This window comes from Arachis duranensis, chromosome 8, assembly GCF_000817695.3.
Source record: "Arachis duranensis cultivar V14167 chromosome 8, aradu.V14167.gnm2.J7QH, whole genome shotgun sequence".
In the NCBI taxonomy this organism is placed as follows: Eukaryota; Viridiplantae; Streptophyta; class Magnoliopsida; order Fabales; family Fabaceae; genus Arachis; species Arachis duranensis.
This window is the reverse complement of record NC_029779.3, coordinates 32,687,024-32,706,138: the sequence shown is the minus strand read 5'-3', so window position 1 is coordinate 32,706,138 and position 19,115 is coordinate 32,687,024. Positions and strand designations below refer to the sequence as shown.

Sequence of the window (19,115 nt, the reverse complement as noted above, 5' to 3'; positions counted from 1 at the left end):
TGGGTTTTCCTCCCCTTTTAAAAAAAATTAGCTTAGTTGAAAAATCGGTCAAATTCGGATTCAATTTAGTTTATCGATTTTTGTTGGTTTTTCTAATTAATTTGTCACCAATTTTAAAACAAATGGCTTAGCTTTAAATAAGAACCAAACTGATGAATTGGCCAATAATTTTCGATTCCGTTCAATTTTAATAACTATCCTAATAACTAATAACTATGTATAGTGTTATATATATGGGGTCATCATCTCCTTTTAGAAAAAATATTTATGTATTTACTGTAAGTAAAGGTCTAAACGTGTACAAATGTTTATTAAAAATATAATTATTTATAATCTTTTTTTATTAATTTAAATTTTTAGAATAAATAATACTATAAAATGATATAAAAAATTTTATAATTGAAAAGTATAAAGTTCATTATTCCTTATTATTCCAAAAAATTAAAATAAGACCACCCATATATGTGTAAATCAGCTGTTGCAATTCTTTATTCTGCATCTATATAGTATATATATCACCATTGTCAACTTATTTACAAAATTAAATAGTAAAATTTTTAAGTAAAATAAAGATTTAAAGAAAGCTAAATTTTAGTTTTGATTTCCATATTTCCTTTTCTCTATTAAATTTTTTAAAAAATTTAATTTGTTTCATTTATATTATTAGTTCATCCTGTTAAATATCATTATTATAATAGTTTAATTTTTTTTAGATAACTAAAACTAGAAAAAGAAAAAAGCAATACGTGTCAAAATAGAAAACATTATCTCACTTTTTTTTAAAAGAATAACGCCATTATCTAAAATTATTTTCAGGACGATTATTTTACTTGCATAATGTGTGAGATAAGCAGGTCATAACCCAAATTTATATGATGGACCATTAACTTGATAGGGAAATTAAAGTTTATCATTATCTAAGAAATTCAGCTCTATGTCTATAAACTTTGAGTAGTCTATGGTTTAGTTTGAACTTTGAAGGCAGCATGCAGAAGCAATCACATTATATTCCGCTTATCATTTAAAAGAAGAGACCAAAAATGATGTCATTAATTAATTAGAAGCAGCAATACATTATGCATTTTAAGCTTTATTATATTTGAACTTGCATCATCATATGTGATGAATTTGATGCAGTCCCGCAAATACGGTGTTGCTACATGCGTATACGGTCAAAAAAACTTTGGGTATGATGTCTCTATCGATCTTTGAATAGCCGAAATCGTGTTCAACTCATATGCAATCGCTTCACATACCTAAACCTCTTGTTAAGCTGATTTCCATTCATACTACAACTGTGTACAAGGACAGAATAATAAAAATATAAAACAAGTACTGTGGTTAGTTGGAGTACATTGGATAGATGAACATGTATGTACAGCAGTAATAATTATTTTATTATTAAGAGAGTATTAGGTTAATTACATTTTTCTTTATTATATTTTTATCTTATATTTCAATTAATATTAGCTGATTTTTTTACTTTTTTTCCCTAAAAATATTAGTCCATAGTATTTTTTTATAATTAATGATGTTTCTATTATGATTTTCTTTTTTCAATTTGTTATTAATTTATTTTTCAATGATATGCGTGATATATTCTCTGAAAAATTTTAAGTGACTAAAAAATTACTGGAAAGATATTTTGTTAATCATTAAAAAATAAAACAATAAAAGGGTGAAAACCGGTGATGATAGTCCTAGATCTAGATCTACCGACTTTCAGGAAGAGAGAAAAGGGACAATAGAGAATTGAAGAGGTTATTATTATTATTATTATTATTATTGAATTAGTAAAACGAAATTCACTAAGACATTATATACGTTCGTCTAGATGGTTCTCTTCATTTTCATATCATATGTTTATAATAATAAAGTAAGTAACGATATCAGCTAACTGTAGGAAGTCTTGGATTTTGAGGTACTACTATTTGCAGTATTATTTGAGACGATCAAATATTAGGATCTCACAATCTAATAGTAATAGACTAATAGTAATATATCGAAACCAAAAAAAAGACTAATAGTAATATATACTTATATAATATACAACCATACAAAAAACGGTTCCGCTACGTTACCAACAGTATATCTGCCAACTTCTGCCAACTCTTATATAATTATGTTTCATGAAAGTGTGTTTATGGATGTGTCTAATAAAAATGTCTTTTTTATAACGGTGTTTAATAGAAGTGTCTTTATAAATATATTTTTTGAATGTGTCTTTTTATATATGTATTTAAAATATATTAATTATTAGACACATCTACGAATACACTTCCATGAAACACAAATATAAATAAGAGTTGGCAAAAGTTGGCAGATAATATATTGGTACCCTATACTTTTCCTAAAAAAAAGGTTAACAAGTTCAAATTGGCCTCTGAGAGGAAATTCATGACGTATTTCAAAGGTCCGTGCTGTGCTTTTTAAAATAAAAACAAAATTATATATAAAATTGTGGAAATTATCAGAAAAATTTAAATATGATAATGGACTCTTTTTTTTTCTTTAACCCTATCAGTTTTGGGAGCACATCAATACAAAGATGATCTTGTCCACCATAAATGGGCTTTCAGGACCAAAAATAATTGGGCTGTCTAATCAAAAAGACTTGAAACTGCAACGAAAAGAAACAAAACTAATAAAACAGAAGAAGAAAGGAAATGTGAGAAGAGTCCAAAAAAAACGGGTTGGAAATGGTGGATGGGAAGTAGCAGTGGAGTGTATAGGACACATGATTTTAATTGGAAGCTACAAACAATAACATGAAACGAACCCATCCATAGTCAATGGTGGGAACGGGAACGATCGCACTCCAACATTTCTCGATCACCTTCAACAACTCCTTCTCTCTCTCTCTCTCTCTCTCTCTCTCTCTCTCTCTCTCTCAATATCTGTGTCTGGAAGCGATTGCATAGTTTACATGCCGCGTGACGATTCGTATTAAACTACTAAATTAGATCGCGTTAACCTTCACTAGGTTCCTAGCTGATTGGTACTCCCTTCGATTTTCATCAATTAGTGTGTTTCGTTGTTGAATTGATTTCATTTCATTAGCGTTAGGACTTTTTCATTGGCGTAATTAGCTGATGAGGTGTGAGGTTTTGTTAACTGAATGAGGGAGCTCGTTTATACATGATAATTTGGTTTAAATCGATCTGTGGAGAACAATAACGTAGCTTAATTTTTCAAATTTATATGGCGAATGATATATTATGAATATTTTCCGGCTCTGTTCAGTGAATTTGTTCCTCGGGCTTACGGCAACCAGTATTGGCGTGATGAACATTTGAAACTGATTGTTGTTTTTGTAATTAGAATATGGACTTCTTTTATTATTTGCTGTGAGAATTTCTCGGATATTCAGCTGATTGTTCTGGAGTTTTTGTAGTTAAACTTGGTGTAGCACATGTGATGAAACTAAATTCAGTTGGATGTGGTAGCATAAGGGGTTATGCATAACAGATTATAAGTTGCATGCTGAGTAACTTCTAGGAGTTAGAATTGTCAAGGATGGCATGGTGTTTGTTGTGCTGAAGTGACCTGCAGTCCTGCATAACTATGGTGCTTTTTTTATTTTTGTAATGGAGAGAAAATTTGTTTAGACCTTCCCTATTTCTCTTCCTTATCATAATAAAATTTATATACAAGTCTTACATCATTTTCCCTTCTCCTTGTTTATTGCAGAATGTGACTATTTTGGATATTTCACAATTGTTCTCTTTGAGCATTGTGGTGAAGGTGTAGAAGATATCTATAACATAAGCTAGTAGATGCTCGGGGCTTAACAATGAAGCGTTATGTTTATATAAATGATGATGAATCAGCTCATGATTTATACTGTGATAATCGTATATCAAACAGAAAGTATACTGTGCTGAACTTTATTCCGAAAAATTTATGGGAACAGTTCAGGTAATCTTTCTGCACATGGTATTTTTTACTCTCTATTTTAACTACTAGTGCTGTAACGTTGGTGCAAAATCATGAATAATTTACATGGTTCTACTGCATGACCTCCTTCGCTGTCATCTTCTCTGATATTGAATAACAAACTTTTGATTGAATGGAGTGAATTTTTCTTTTTCCGCCCCAAGATATACCATGTGTGTTTTGCAGTGTTTAGACATGCATTTTTAATTTTCATGAGGAATTCAGAGTTCAGACTTCAGAGATTAGAGAAGAATGTAGTATCAAATATAAAATATAAGCTTGCACATATTGATTTGGATGATTGTGCACAATTTTTTACTTGACATTCATGTAATTAATCCTAGATTAGGGATTTGGCCTGTCTTTTTCAATTTTATGCTGTGCAATTCAATATCAGTTTTTTTTTTTTTTTTAAATTTATATTGAAATTTGAATATCTAATATGACTTGTTCCTGTCAATTATTTAAACATTGCCTTGGCTCTTTCCTTATTCCATCTAATTTTGCCCCTTTTTCAGCCGGTTCATGAATCAGTACTTTTTGCTGATAGCTTGCCTACAGCTATGGTCTCTCATCACTCCAGTAAATCCTGCCAGTACATGGGGTCCACTTATCTTCATTTTTGCAGTCTCTGCAACAAAAGAGGCATGGGATGATTACCATAGATACCTGTCAGACAAGAAGGCAAATGAGAAAGAAGTCTGGGTTGTCAGAAATGGCATCAAGAAACTTGTATGAAATATGTTTGATTTTCTTAAAGATATATTTATTCACTGCTTGTTATGACTTTTTGACTTATTCTGCATTCGTTACTGTAGGAAGTGGAAGTTACATAAGCTTCTTCATTTGTTAAATAAATTATATAACATGTTTCTTTATATATGTAAATCTAATGTTCTTTTCTTGCTTTTTTTCCCCTTCTTTTCTGGTATGCTTGTATGGATGGTGCTGTAGATCCAAGCCCAGGATATTCATGTAGGTAATATAGTATGGCTACGTGAAAATGATGAAGTGCCTTGTGACCTTGTTTTGATTGGCTCCTCTGATCCACAAGGACTTTGCTATATAGAGGTAAGCTTGACATGAAACATGCTAAAATTGATACACGCACTCTGTGGCATTGCAGACAACATAGTTCCAGCATTCTTCTTTATCTTTCTTGTTTGTGGAAAGACCATGTTTCATTATATGCATTTCAAAGAGCTTATGATATAGCATGTTGTTCAGACTGCTGCAATGGATGGTGAAACTGATCTGAAGACAAGAGTCATACCTTCTGCCTGCATGGGAATTGATGTTGAACTATTGCACAAAATTAAGGTAAATTTTTATTACAGTAACTAGCTAGCAGTTTTACTGACAAAACTGTTTATACTGAACAATGAATTAATTACTTTCTTCTTTTGTGTGTGTATGTGTGCGTCTAGGGTGTAATCGAGTGTCCCACTCCAAATAAAGACATCAGAAGGTTTGATGCCAACATGCGGTTGTTCCCCCCATTTATTGATAATGATATATGCCCTTTAACCATTAAAAACACAGTTCTCCAGTCATGTTACTTACGGAACACTGAGTGGGCATGTGGAGTAGCTGTGTACACAGGCAAGTACATGGATAACATTATACTCATGAAATCAGATATTTCTTCTGAAAAAATCCAATAATATGCATTGACCACACAATATTTCTTCAGGCAACGAAACCAAATTGGGCATGAGTAGAGGTATACCAGAACCAAAGCTCACTGCTATGGATGCCATGATAGACAAGTTGACTGGTGCTATATTTGTATTCCAAATTGTTGTTGTAATGGTTCTTGGCATAGCGGGTAATGTGTGGAAGGACACAGAAGCAAAGAAAGTATGCTATCATTTCTGAACTCAAGTTTCTTATGCACCCAAAATTTTATTGAATTTCAGCAATCTATGTTATCTGTGTATAGTAGTATCGTCCTCCATCTCTTTTCTTTCTGTTGAGGGAGCTTGGCAACTTGCACCCATCATAATTTGTTTTGTTTCTAAACATGCTATAGATTTATTCCACATTTTAGGATTCCAGGTTATCCAGTTTTCTTTTTGTGGTGGATGCTAAGTTTGTATTTTCCTTGTCATGTTGCCATTCTATTCTTCAATAAGTGTTTTCCACTCTTCTTTCTGTTTAAGCTTTTTCCATGTTTTAATGCCTCATCTGTAATTGTTGTCTTTAAGCTTCCATGTTTTGACTTGTTACCCTAAAGGTGCATGTTGGTTGATGCTAATTTTTCTCTGTTTGTTTATAGCAATGGTATGTTCTTTACCCTGATAAAGGCCCTTGGTATGAACTATTGATCATCCCTCTGCGGTTCGAGCTTCTTTGTTCCATCATGATACCCATTTCAATTAAGGTGAGCTGGTTTAAGATAGGTGTTGGACTTGCATTATGGTGCATTTATAAGTTCAATACACAATTTTTCTTGTCAATTCAAAAAATAAAAAACTAACTTCAGTATAGAAAGCTATAGTCCATTGCAGTAGAGCATGAATGATCTCATGAACATAATGGAGGGATATAGACAATTATTTCCTTTTCATTGCTACTTTCAGCGGTTGCACCAATTATCTTTTATCAATGGATGATTTCAAGCCTGTTTTAAATATGTTGAAAGAAACAGTTTAAAAGCTGATGCAGCTAACTACTGCATCTCTTGCAGGTATCTCTAGATCTCGTGAAGGGCCTGTATGCAAAGTTTATTGATTGGGACCATCGAATGGTTGACCTTGAGACTAGTACTCCATCCAATGCAACAAAGTAAGTGGGAGAAATATTTTGAGTACCAAGTACTTTCTAGTAACTACCAGGGACACATTCATTTATTTTGAATTATGCTTGTCATGTGTGGCAGTACAGCGATAAGTGAGGACTTGGGACAAGTTGAGTACATTTTGACTGACAAGACAGGCACCTTGACTGAGAATAAGATGATATTTAGAAGATGCTGTATTAGCGGCATTTTTTATGGAAATGAAAATGGCGATGCATTGAAAGGTCTGGTTGTTTGATGGAATTCTCTTATTATCTTACTGATGTGAAATAGTTGTATTTAAATATCTTAAGTTAAAAGTATATCATTTCACATGATCAAGATTGAAAATTTTCACATATATTGAAAGACTCCTCAGGTGCATATTGTTAATGCGTAGGCAAAAGTTTAAAACTTTTAAAGATTGTCTAAATTAGTAGACAGAAGCTTAATTATTCAATTTTATATAGGAGCATGTGGAATTCACTTTTGTTCCTTCTTTTCACCCTCACTGCATATGCATTGACTTGCAGACTGTTTAGCTGAACCACTGAATCTTTTACGAAGATATATGTTCTTCTGGATTTGTTTTTAGCTGAAGTTTCACGTCTTAAGTTAATTACATCATTTGATCTGCAGATGTAGAGCTTCTCCATGCTGTTTCCAGTGGTTCACCTGATGTTGTACAGTTTCTTACAATTATGGCAATATGTAATACCGTCATACCTACACAAAGGTGATTCTGCCTAATCCTTGCTAGTACATGGATGTGCCAAGTGTTAAGAACTTAAGACTGGCATATTCTTGTTAGGAATTTAGGATATTTTTCATAAGCTTGAGCATATTTATTTATTTGTGTTTTTTTTGCTGGGGGCGATTCTCCATAGCAAAACTGGAGATATATTGTATAAGGCACAATCTCAGGATGAGGATGCTCTTGTTCAAGCTGCTGCTCACTTGCATATGGTGTTCTTCAACAAGAGTGGAAACATTCTCGGTACATGTTCCTTGCTATTCTTGTGGAAGCATGACTGATCTGTTGGCTAATTGAACTCATAAATATTTTATTTTTATATATTTCAGAAGTCAAATTTAACTCCTCAATACTTCAATATGAAGTGCTGGAAACCTTAGAATTCACCTCAGACAGGAAAAGAATGTCACTAGTGTTGAGAGATTGTCAAAATGGAAAGATCCTTCTTTTGTCGAAAGGAGCAGATGAGGCTATTCTTCCTTATGCTCGTACTGGTATGTTATTTATATATTTCAGGACAACCAAATATTATGTAATTAGGGATTTTGTTTGGATCCATGTTCTTGTTAATTGGTCACCCAGAGTTTGAAAGTTTGATGCATCTATTTGTTTGACACGATTTCTTACTGCAGGGCAGCAAACTCGGAACTTCATTGAAGCTGTGGAACAATATGCTCACCTGGGACTACGCACACTATGTTTGGCTTGGCGTGAATTAAGAGAAGATGAATATCGAGAATGGTCTTTAATGTTTAAAGAGGCCAATAGCACTTTGGTTGATAGAGAGGTAAATGGCATTCTTGTCAATGATTTTTTATAAAGTAACTCTTACGAATTGAATTTCTCAGTATACTATCTATCACAGTGGAGAGTAGCTGAGGTCTGCCAAAGAATAGAACATAATTTGGAAGTTCTTGGTGTTACAGCCATAGAGGATCGTTTACAGGTTAGTATTTGGTGTAATTGCATATGACTTCATATGATTATGATTATTTTTTCTTTTTACTTGACATTTTTTAGGATGGAGTTCCTGAAACAATAGAAACTCTAAGAAAAGCTGGAATAAATTTTTGGATGCTAACAGGAGACAAGCAGAATACTGCCATACAAATTGCCCTGTCATGCAATTTTATTTCCCCAGGTAGTTCAGATTGTGACCATGGTGAAATTTGTAGTTTTCTTATATTTGTTGGTCCTGATATGATCCTTTGTTTCTATCCCATCCTCTATTTTATTTGGGGATTAAAAAACATATCTGTGTGTTCATCCTACATTGCTGTGCTGTATGTTTCATTTTCCCAAAAAGAGAGCACAAGGTGGATGCGCTCAAACCACTACTGTGCTCATAGGTTCTATCATGACAGAATTCTCTTAAAAGATCAGTTATTAATTAGAGGTACATAAATGGTATTTATATCCTCAAGTATGAGCCATTTGTGGTTTAAGAGTAAATATTATATTGCATAGTTGCACCTACCTTGTGCTTAAATTCAATACATAATTGGTAAAAGCATTGACCTGAACCCTCCATGTAAACTATCTAATGCTTTTACAGTTTGCAAGATACAAAAGTTTAAAATCAGGAAATATCTAGAATAAATAAGTTGAGTTTGAAATGATCTCAATTTCTGCTCTTGGGGCTTAAAAAACTGAAGCTTCTTGTTCTCTGGGGTAGCTTACCAACACAGGTAAACTACGCATTACAGTTTACATAACTGTTTCAAGCTGAATTTCCCATCTGTTTTGCACAAGTCTGCTATTTTAAGAGCTAGCATAGCTTTCTGTACCCATTGATTTAATATTTTTTCTTTAATTAATGTTGCGCAATCTTTGGTAAATTTTCAATTTTTGATGAGAATATTTAAAAGAAGCTTTATCCTTTCAATCCCCTCCTCTCAAATTTGGTAGAGCCGAAGGGCCAGCTTCTATCAATTGATGGAAAAACGGAGGATGAGGTTCGTAGAAGTTTAGAGCGAGTGCTTCTTACAATGCGGATAACTACCTCGGAACCTAAGGTATGGCTGATACGTGCCCGAAACTACTTAGGATCCAGAGATTGGGGAAACATTGCATACTTTATGTTACTTATCTTGGTTATTTTGGATTTTCTAATTTGTGGTTTCCTTTAGCAAGGTATATCATTTTTTTTGCTGTTGTGATTGTCACCTTACTTCATTTCCTCTCAAATTCTTCTGTTATGAAAGAAAAAAAAATCATATTCTGCTTGTTTACACTAGGAAATTCTTTTTAGCAAGCATGCATTAACTTATTAAAATGCTTTGAAGGTCATCTGTTCCTTGTTCCTTTTTCATAAATAGGATGTGGCTTTTGTTATTGATGGCTGGGCTCTTGATTTTGCACTTAATCACTACCGCAAAGCTTTCACTGAGCTGGCAATATTGTCAAGGACTGCCATATGTTGTCGCGTGACACCATCCCAAAAGGCTCAGGTTTTGTTTTTGACAACTTGATCCATGTATACCTACTGTTGTTTTAAGATTTATGATTTAAATTATGGTCGGCCTGTGCTGCCATAGTCATTAAAGTTTTAGTTTGTTGATCAGACTAATGAGGGGGAGATTAGACAGATATAACTTATATTTTCTTCCTGGGGAATTTACTGCTCTTATCATTGTCTCTGATGCAGTATAGCAGACAATTTGGTTTACTCTGTTTTATCATTATTTGCTGCAGCTTGTACAAATCTTAAAATCATGCGATTATAGAACGTTGGCAATTGGTGATGGTGGGAATGATGTAAGGATGATACAACAAGCTGATATCGGCGTGGGCATCAGTGGCAGAGAAGGATTGCAGGCAGCAAGAGCAGCTGATTACAGTATTGGAAGTGAGTCTTTCAATACATTTTGCCTTGTGCAATGATGATGTGTAATTGTGTAGATTAGTTATCTAACACTCTTCACCTAGTATATTCCATTTTTCTCATCTAAAATTCTATCAACAATTTCTTCATATGGTTCAACTTTTGCTTCTTTCTGGTATTTGTAATCTTTATCAATCATTCGTCCATGTTATCTAGCAACCATAATTTGTCCTAGCATTTTTCTGAAGGCTTTTATTTTCAGTGGTTGGAAATTAGAGGCGGATTGGTGGTTCTCAGTCTCCCTTTTATTTTTCTTTTATTTATTTGTCATATGAACACTAGGTTTCAACTAACGCATTGATATTATTTTTTGGTGGGGGTTAACTTGCAGAGTTCCGATTCTTGAAAAGATTAATTCTAGTCCATGGCCGCTACTCTTACAACCGGACAGCATTTCTTTCTCAGTATTCATTCTACAAATCCCTACTGATATGCTTTATCCAAATATTGTGAGTTTCTACTAATAATGGCCTTCTTTTTTGCTTTACCATGCATGTAACCTGCAAATTATTTTGAAAGCAGATGCTACTGCAAAACTCTTTCCTTTCACTACAGTCCTCTGTAGTGATTCTTAGTATGAAATTTGCATTGCAATAGGTGCATTCCTATTCCTCTTTATCCTAATTTTTTTTGGCACTAATGATTGCATTTTCAGCTTTTCATTTATTTCAGGGGTCTCTGGAACCAGCCTCTTCAATTCTGTCAGCTTGATGGCTTATAATGTTTTCTACACAAGTGTTCCTGTTCTAGTCAGTGTGCTTGACAAAGATCTTAGCGAGGAAACTGTGATTCAGCATCCTCAAATTTTATTTTATTGCCAAGCTGGGAGGTTTGACATTGCCTTTAACCTTACTGTGTCAAATGCTATCCTGTCGTCTTATGTTTCAGTTCGGTGCAACTGAAATTGTTGTTGTTATTATTTGGTAGTCACTGCTTATTACAGTGCTGTGAAAATTGGTAATCATTAAATCAACTGTAATTATTTGAACAGGCTTCTAAATCCCAGTACATTTGCTGGATGGTTTGGGCGATCTCTCTTCCATGTGAGTCTTGTTTGTCAGCACATTTTGGTATTTATACTGAAAAGTGAAAACAGGTCAACACTCAATTATTTATAAATTAGGGAGATGATGAGTTCGTAGAAAGCTTATCAATCATGAGTTATGATGAATGCATCATTCCTATAAATCTTAAATTCCTTTTGCTCTAACAAAATACACTGTTTTATACCATGATATGTCAATTGATTTGTCACTGGTGTTGATTGTGATTTGCAGGCAGTAGTTGTATTTCTTATAAGCATACATGCTTATGCTTATGATAAGAGTGAAATGGAGGAGGTTTCAATGGTTGCACTCTCCGGTTGTATTTGGTTGCAGGCTTTTGTAGTGGCGATGGAGACCAAGTAAGCTATAACAGCTGTTACTATTTATCCCTTTGCTTATCATTCTAGGGAGCACACACTTCTATCCGCAAAATTTCTCTCGTTTCATTTCTGGCTTCTTGTTTTGATTCCTGCAGTTCATTTACAATATTGCAACATCTTGCTATATGGGGTAATTTAGCTGGGTTTTATGCTATCAACTGGATCTTCAGTGCTCTTCCTGCATCAGGGATGTATACAATTATGTTTCGGTTGTGTCGACAACCGTCATATTGGATATCAATTTTTGTAAGCATCTTTATATCTTTATAACAGTTTTTGCACGCTATGAAAAGTTCTTCACACTTAAAGGGAAAACTATCATTCCCTGCTGCTTCTGTGCTCTTAGTCAATGCAATGCGATTTCACACTCTATGAAATCTTATCCCCAAGTTTCACTCAATCCCAAACCCCCACATCCATTGGTTTTCTTTTTCCTTCCTGATAATATTCAAGTATCTGTTTTCTTGCTGTATCGAAATATATTAACTAGTTAACATAAATCACTTGACGGCAACTGTAATTCCATACAGCTCATGACTGCAGCCGGGATGAGTCCAATCCTCGCTATCAAGTATTTCCGATATACATATAGACCGAGCAAAATCAACACACTTCAGCAGGCTGAACGCCTCGGGGGACCAATTGTGTCTCTTGGTACCATTGAGCCTCAACCCCGACCACTTATAGAGAAAGATGTTTCTACCCTGTCAATAACACAACCCAAGAACAGAAATCCTGTGTATGAACCTCTGTTGTCAGATTCTCCAAATGCCACCAGAAGATCTTCAGGAACGCCATTTGATTTTTTTCAGTCACAGTCAAGATCATCGCTGCCTAACTACTCTAGGAACTGCAAGGATAACTGAAAGCATCATGCAGTTGGAAGAGCTCTAGCTGCCGCAGCTTGGTTTGTATATCCCTTTTGATCTTTACTAACGAAGCCTAGTGTTAGTTCTTAGTTGACTGTATCACAAGAAATAATTATTGTTCGTGATAAATGTATATCTATTCAATTTTTATTTCTCACCTGTAATTTAATTTACTCATGATTATGTTTTATTGCATTTTCATATTTGGTGACTTAACTAGTTCTTGAGAATATAGTTTTGTTAACAAGATTCCTATATAGTGCCACTAGATAATTGTTCATACGAATCGGTATTTTCATTTCTTGATTTTATTTTCTATTTTTCTGTTTTATTTTATCAAGAACTATTTCCTTAAAGATGTAATTGGCTCAACTTTTTCCTTTACCATGTAAGTTACTTTGATGTAAGACTGTTTTTCAACTCTGATTATAATGTGTCAGTGTTCTTCCATGGAGCAGTGTTTAACATACGTAGGAATCTGCAGATGGAATAACCCAGCGCACAGCTGAACTAAGCTTCAAACTGCATGTAAAGGTAGCATGATTGAGATATAAATGCATGAAGGTGCACGCCATGCATGGCGAGCATTGAGAATCTTTCAGCGGCAAATTTGCGTTGTGCATGCAGAAAGATAAAGTAAATCGGCCTATCACCAAAAAACGTACCATTCACATGTGTCGGTAGTTCTCTGTACCCAACCAATGTTGAACAAAATCACAAGCATGAAAGTATGGGCTCCTCGTCACTCAGTGTATGCTCTGTTTATTTCCTTCTAACAAGGAAAAGACAAAGAGTGAAAGTGAAAGAGGAAGGGGTTAATAGACACGACTCCAAAACTTGGTAATTGTTATAGTGGATGCCATTCTGTTGTCTACATCATTTTGTGAGGTTATTATGGCAGCTACCATCAATAGGTAACCCAGATGGTCACAAACCGGCAACCATGAGTTGCCAATAACTACCAGTAGCACTTCTCCAAAACCGTGAAAAATTGAAACTGGCAACAAATGACTACTCGAATTGATTTCAACATTAAATTAAATTAGGATTTAGTTAACTTTGTCCGTTATATTTTAAAAATATAATAATACTTAAAAAATTTATTTACACACTAAAATTAATCATTATATATATATATAAATATATATAATTTAATTTATTTTTAATGTATATTTTATACTAATAACTAATTTTAATGATTATTTTCATGTACCTCTAACATTTTTTAATATTTTTAATCTATTCCACAATTAAAAATATAAAAGCGTTTATTTTTCAACAATTTTTATAAAAATAAGAATAGAGCGTTTATTTTTTAACAATTTTTATAAAAATAAGTTCTGCTATTCTTATTCTTAAGACATAAATTAGTAAAACTCATTAAATTATATTAACTACAGAAAACAAAATTATATTAAACATTCCAGCGATTAGATTTCCCACGGTATTTGATAGAGACTTGAACTATGGCTCTTCATGTTACCGGGAAATTATTAACTTATAAACATGATTACTAAATATATACTACGTTTGCTAGCTAGCTAGTACATTTTAGTTTTAATTCGATTCAAATCAGAAGATGGCTGCGCAAGATCGATGGGTGAAGAAAAATGATATATATATTTCGCTTGTCCATTTACTTTACTCAAAAAATAAAAAGTAAAATGACAGGCGTGCCAGGTCAGATAGCTTTTCTGGCTTCCATTGTTTTCCAAGATTCTCTACTAAGCTAGCATGGCAGCGACGTTTAAATTGCAATCTACTCCGTCATCTTATTTATCTCTCTCATAACTTTCAAATCACTCGCCATTTTTGGTACCTACCTCATCATCATCCTTGTCAACGCTTTTCTATGCCTAATAGAGATGAAATATTCAAGGTGCTATAAAAGACTACCAAGATAATCTATTTACCCAAAGAGGAAAACAAAACAAAATCTAATATTTATCTTATCCACGACATGGCTTGCATGCTTGCCATGTGTACGAATCTTCTTTCTTTACCTGCAAGAGCTAACAGAAAACAAAATATCATACTGATCTGATTCCTCATCCCATAGAATTAGCTTTTCTCCAATTTAGGGTTAGTTCCCCACGTTAATAGTTGGTACCGCTACTAAATCAGATAAGGCCAATTGAATACGTCACACGTCAGAATAAAATTATTTCAGAAAAAAAAAATGAAGAGAACGAACCAAAAGAACATGAATAATCAAAGCACACTCCTTTATACATAATAAGGCAAAAACAAGATGAAATTAAATTATAAATTCAAATGCACAAATTACAGAATAGTTGCAAACTTGGCAACAAATTCAGAAAGCAATGAAACAAAACAATACTTAGAAAACAATAATTAACAATAGACGCCATAGTATTTACACTTGCTAATCATCCTGACCATTTTCTTAACTCCCTCATCATCATCATCTTCAACTTCTACATCAGAAGATCATTCACCCATCCGAGATCAGGAGCTGGGCAATTATTCGCACCATTAATATCATTAGAAATATTAGCATCGGAATTAGATTTATGAGCAACCACCCTGTTTTCGTTGCCAATAAAAAACCTCGAAAATTTCCCATCATCATCACAGCTTCTTGTTGGGGTCATCATCATTGGAGAAGACGGAGAAAAAATAAACTCTTGCTGATCCTCACAATTCAGAGGAACATCAACCCAGGGCATGTTAGTTGCTACTTTTGCAGCAGAAACACCTGAAACGTCGCTATAATTCAAACCGTCGCTAAAACTCAAACCCTCCAAAGAACTCATCAATTCATTAACCACGTCCTTGTAACTCAAGTTACTGGCACCACCACCACCGCCACCACGACACGCACCGTAGCGGGACAGCCTACTAATCGGAGAAACCGGAGGCGACGTGGCGGAGGACGATGGTGAGAGCGGCGGCGAAAAACGGGACATGCCTAAAAGCGTTGAAGTTGGAGAATTAACAGCACCACCACCACCGGCACAGTGGTGACAGAACAAACAGCAGCTATTGTTACTAGAAGAACCTGACGAAGGGTTCAGGAAAAGCTTGTTCTTCTTGCATGGAGAGATGTCATTCGAAGTACTCATTGTAACTGGAAGGATCCTCAGTTGTTTCGGAGTGTGCGCGAAAAAGCACACTTTCCTCTTGCAGTTCTTTCCATCTTTGCATGCTTCGGTTCTGTACCTTGCAGGGTGGAGCCAGCATTCAAAGACGCCGTGTGCAAACTCGCAGCTGTCACCACGGCTGCACGCGCCGCGCCGGTATTCCGGACAGACCGTTCCAGAGTAGTGATACCGACGCGGGTCGCGACGGCGGGCCTTTTCGCCGGGGTGGGCAAAAGGGCAGTCAGTCCAGTCATGGCTCCGGCTGCGAGTGCAACGGCGGACCTTGAACTCATACATCCGGAAGTGGTCGGACGAGTAAGGGTCGTCGCCGTCAGAGCCAGAATCGTCAGCAGGGTTGTTGCAAGGGAGGAATTTCTGAAAAAGCGTGTCGTCGGAGAACATTTCACCGGCGTCGACGGCGGCGGCTCGACGGGTGAGGAGCTTCCTTGGTGGAACGTCAATATCTCTGAGGGACTTCTTAGGAGAAAGGAGTTGTTGAGAAGGGTAAAACTTGTGATGGTGCTGCTGATCGGAACAGATACTCATTTCGGCGTTTGGCCACAGTTTTGTTGTGTATCCTATATGATAGTATGTGTTTGGAAAAGAAAGGGGGAAGAGGAAGGAAGCGAGCGTGCAAATATGATAATGGGGTTTGTATGTGTTTGATAAAGAGGAAAATAAGGGGCAAGTTATATAGGGAAGTTGAGGGGAGAGAGAGATAAAGAGAGAGAAATAGTGAGAAGGATGGTGGTGTGGGGATAGGTGCGTGGCTTCACAACATTTGAGATGAGCATGCAAAAGAGGGGTATGTGGCAGTTTCATAGTTCATTGAAGACAGTGATTTTGGCTATGTGTAATTGTTCTAAGACCTCTATGAATACGAATATGTATAATGGGGAAATGTATCAAATATCTCTTCTCTCTTCTTAATCTATCTATTTAATTTATTAAAGGATGGATGATGTTGGCATCACAGGTAGCATGAGAATTCTAGATCACATGAAATGAGGGCTCCATCTTCTCATATAAGAGACTTTTTTCAATTTGACTACCATTTCGATATATATGTTAGTTTCATTGCATCTCTTTTGTTATTTTTTCTAGCTTTATCACATCCCCTTTTATTTATATTTTTTTATTTATTTTCTCTTTTTCTTCTCATTGACTGAAAATAAAAAAGCGTTACCAGAAAAGAAATTTTGACTGATTGTCCTTCAAAATTAAAATAACTTACCAAACCTATTTACTAAGATTATCAAAATATAAAATACGGACATTTAAATAGTAGTAAAAACAGCTAGTGTGAAAACTTGTCTATTTTATTTTTATTTTTTTTATCTACTGACATGATCGAAACAAATAGGAATAATTGGTCTCTATTATTTATTTATTTGATTTTTTGGGACCAAGTTTATATTTTTTTTTATAAATAATGTCTGTGTTTAGTGAATTTGTCTAGCTTTTAAGAACGCTATAATAATGTTATTGATTGAAAGCATGGTGAGTCTAAAGCAAGCTAAGGGCAAAAGTATCTAAGGAAAATGAAATATATACTGTGCTGGTTGTTTATAAAATAATGGTTCAACTACTGAAGAAAGTGAAGTGGTTGAACCTCAAATAAAATGTGATAATATGTGGCGGATGAGGAGCCATGAATAGTGCTGGTGTAGGCCGTTGAGTAACTTAAATTGCAGTAATTGTAAATTATTGTTAATTACATAATAGCAATTCAATATATAATTATCATAACTTTTTCATTAGTTAACTAATTTGAGTTGATTGAGTGATAAATTTATTCATTCTAAATAAAAAAAAAAGGGCAACCCGGTGCACAAGCGTCCCGCGTTTAACGCAGGGTCCGGGAAAGGGCCGCAACCAAGGTTGTAATGTACGCAGCCTAACCTGATAATTATATCAGTGGCTGTTTCCACGGCTTGAACCCGTGACCTCAACTCATCCGCTGCTCCGAGGCTCCCCTTCTAAATAATTATAAAAATTTCGAATCTCATCTTATACATACAATAATTTATTGGTTAGTAACATACCTTTAAATAAAATTTAAATTCATAACAGATTAATACTTAAACTCTTGAGTTAGAAGATATCGCAGACAAAAAAAAAAACTTTTTCATTTGTTATTATTAAATGCATATATATTTAAGGTTATATTATTTTTTATCTATTAACATTAAAGTTATTTTTTAATTCCTATGTTTAGCACTGTATTTTAATTTGAAGCATAGTTATCAATTCGATTCAACTCTGTCGGTCGAACCAAAAATTCAATTATTAATTTGATTTGAATTATTATTTGAATCAGTGAAGTAATTAATTCGCTCGAATTTAATTAATTTTGATAAAAAAAAATTAGTTAAAATCAATCCGGTTAAGTCCGATAAAATCCAATATAAAAATAAAAAATAAAATAAAATTTTATATATAATTATTAATTATAACTGAATTAATTAATTTAATCTATAATTTTTAATTAAATTAATAATTTAATAATCCAATAATAATTTGATTATCAAGATAACTATATTTTGGAGCTCTTATTGCCTGCAGTGGAAGCCCACTGATTTCATTGAATTAAAATAATGAAATAACGCCCAGGCCCATTGAAACAAACAAAAAACCGGGGCAGCAGTGCCTATAGAACATCAGCACTGGCCCACAAAATTATACATTCCATTGTCTCTAGTTATAAAACTTTGGTTAGTAGGCGATTGATAAATGTCTATAAATAATTAAATAGGATGCTGCTAACAAATATTTTAGGCATACTTTTTAATAATATTATAAATAAAAATATAATTCTTTTGTTTTAAATATATCAAATATATTGATAATACAATTCAAAGAGTCAAAACTTTCTGTTTTATTTTTCTTAACTAATTTCTTTGGAATGACACTCTTTAGCTAACTCCTTATAAATATTTTGAATACACATATACATACAATATATTTAATTTTTTACATAGTTATACATTCGTATTTTCAAACAACTTTTTAGCTAACTCTTTGTGAAATGTTTTTATCTTAAAAAAACTTTCCCACATATCAAAATTGACTAATATTTTGTATTTTAATTTAACCAGAGAAAGAAAAGCTAAAGAGTATTTTAAGTGCTATTTAAAGAGTTAAAATATTAAATTTTACCTTTTTTTCAATCTATCGTTAGTACATTCCATGTATTAAGAAGTTTAAAATTTATATTTTTATTGATTTGAATATTTTTTTTTTATCTCTATACAATATACTTAAAACATTTTATAGAATATAATACTAAAAGAAAAATAATCATTTAATTAATAATCCCAAACAGGTAGTAGAAATTTAAAACTGAATTAGAGAAGATATGGG

At 33.8% G+C, this 19,115-nt stretch overlaps 2 protein-coding genes across 4 annotated transcripts; one reads left to right on the top strand and one right to left on the bottom strand.

Annotated features, from left to right (window-relative positions):
• Positions 1-2,853: 2,853 nt before the first annotated feature.
• Positions 2,854-13,522, top strand: LOC107462231 (phospholipid-transporting ATPase 2). 3 transcript variants are annotated; one of them, XM_052252721.1, is made up of 26 exons: positions 2,854-2,998; positions 3,395-3,567; positions 3,691-3,918; positions 4,455-4,668; positions 4,891-5,007; positions 5,164-5,256; positions 5,364-5,538; positions 5,630-5,796; positions 6,215-6,319; positions 6,626-6,723; positions 6,818-6,960; positions 7,355-7,451; positions 7,603-7,712; positions 7,799-7,963; positions 8,102-8,256; positions 8,335-8,415; positions 8,490-8,610; positions 9,378-9,484; positions 9,788-9,919; positions 10,164-10,317; positions 10,685-10,802; positions 11,009-11,182; positions 11,345-11,396; positions 11,631-11,758; positions 11,875-12,025; positions 12,310-13,522. In XM_052252721.1, the coding sequence occupies exons 3-26, from the start codon at positions 3,794-3,796 to the stop codon at positions 12,643-12,645; spliced, it is 3,318 nt and encodes a 1,105-aa protein (XP_052108681.1). In that variant the 5' UTR covers positions 2,854-2,998; positions 3,395-3,567; positions 3,691-3,793; the 3' UTR covers positions 12,646-13,522. The 3 variants fall into 3 exon arrangements, 2 of the variants coding, with proteins under 2 accessions (XP_052108681.1, XP_020985032.1); XM_021129373.2 differs by lacking the exon at positions 3,395-3,567 and having other exon boundaries at positions 2,869-2,998; XR_008002065.1 differs by lacking the exons at positions 11,631-11,758; positions 11,875-12,025; positions 12,310-13,522 and having other exon boundaries at positions 11,026-11,182.
• A 1,311-nt stretch (positions 13,523-14,833) lies between these two features.
• Positions 14,834-16,435, bottom strand: LOC107462256 (zinc finger CCCH domain-containing protein 2). Its single transcript, XM_016080838.3, has one exon. The coding sequence runs from the start codon at positions 16,296-16,298 to the stop codon at positions 15,087-15,089; it is 1,212 nt and encodes a 403-aa protein (XP_015936324.3). The 5' UTR covers positions 16,299-16,435; the 3' UTR covers positions 14,834-15,086.
• Positions 16,436-19,115: the final 2,680 nt, after the last annotated feature.

Excerpts from the sequence above, each read along its gene's own strand:
- LOC107462231 (XM_052252721.1), top strand. The coding sequence starts at position 3,794 with ATGAAGCGTTATGTTTATATAAATGATGATGAATCAGCTCATGATTTA. Across the intron at positions 4,669-4,890 it reads GAAATGGCATCAAGAAACTT|ATCCAAGCCCAGGATATTCA; the intron begins GTATGAAATATG and ends ATGGTGCTGTAG. Across the intron at positions 8,257-8,334 it reads GCACTTTGGTTGATAGAGAG|TGGAGAGTAGCTGAGGTCTG; the intron begins GTAAATGGCATT and ends TATCTATCACAG.
- LOC107462256 (XM_016080838.3), bottom strand. The coding sequence starts at position 16,298 with ATGAGTATCTGTTCCGATCAGCAGCACCATCACAAGTTTTACCCTTCT.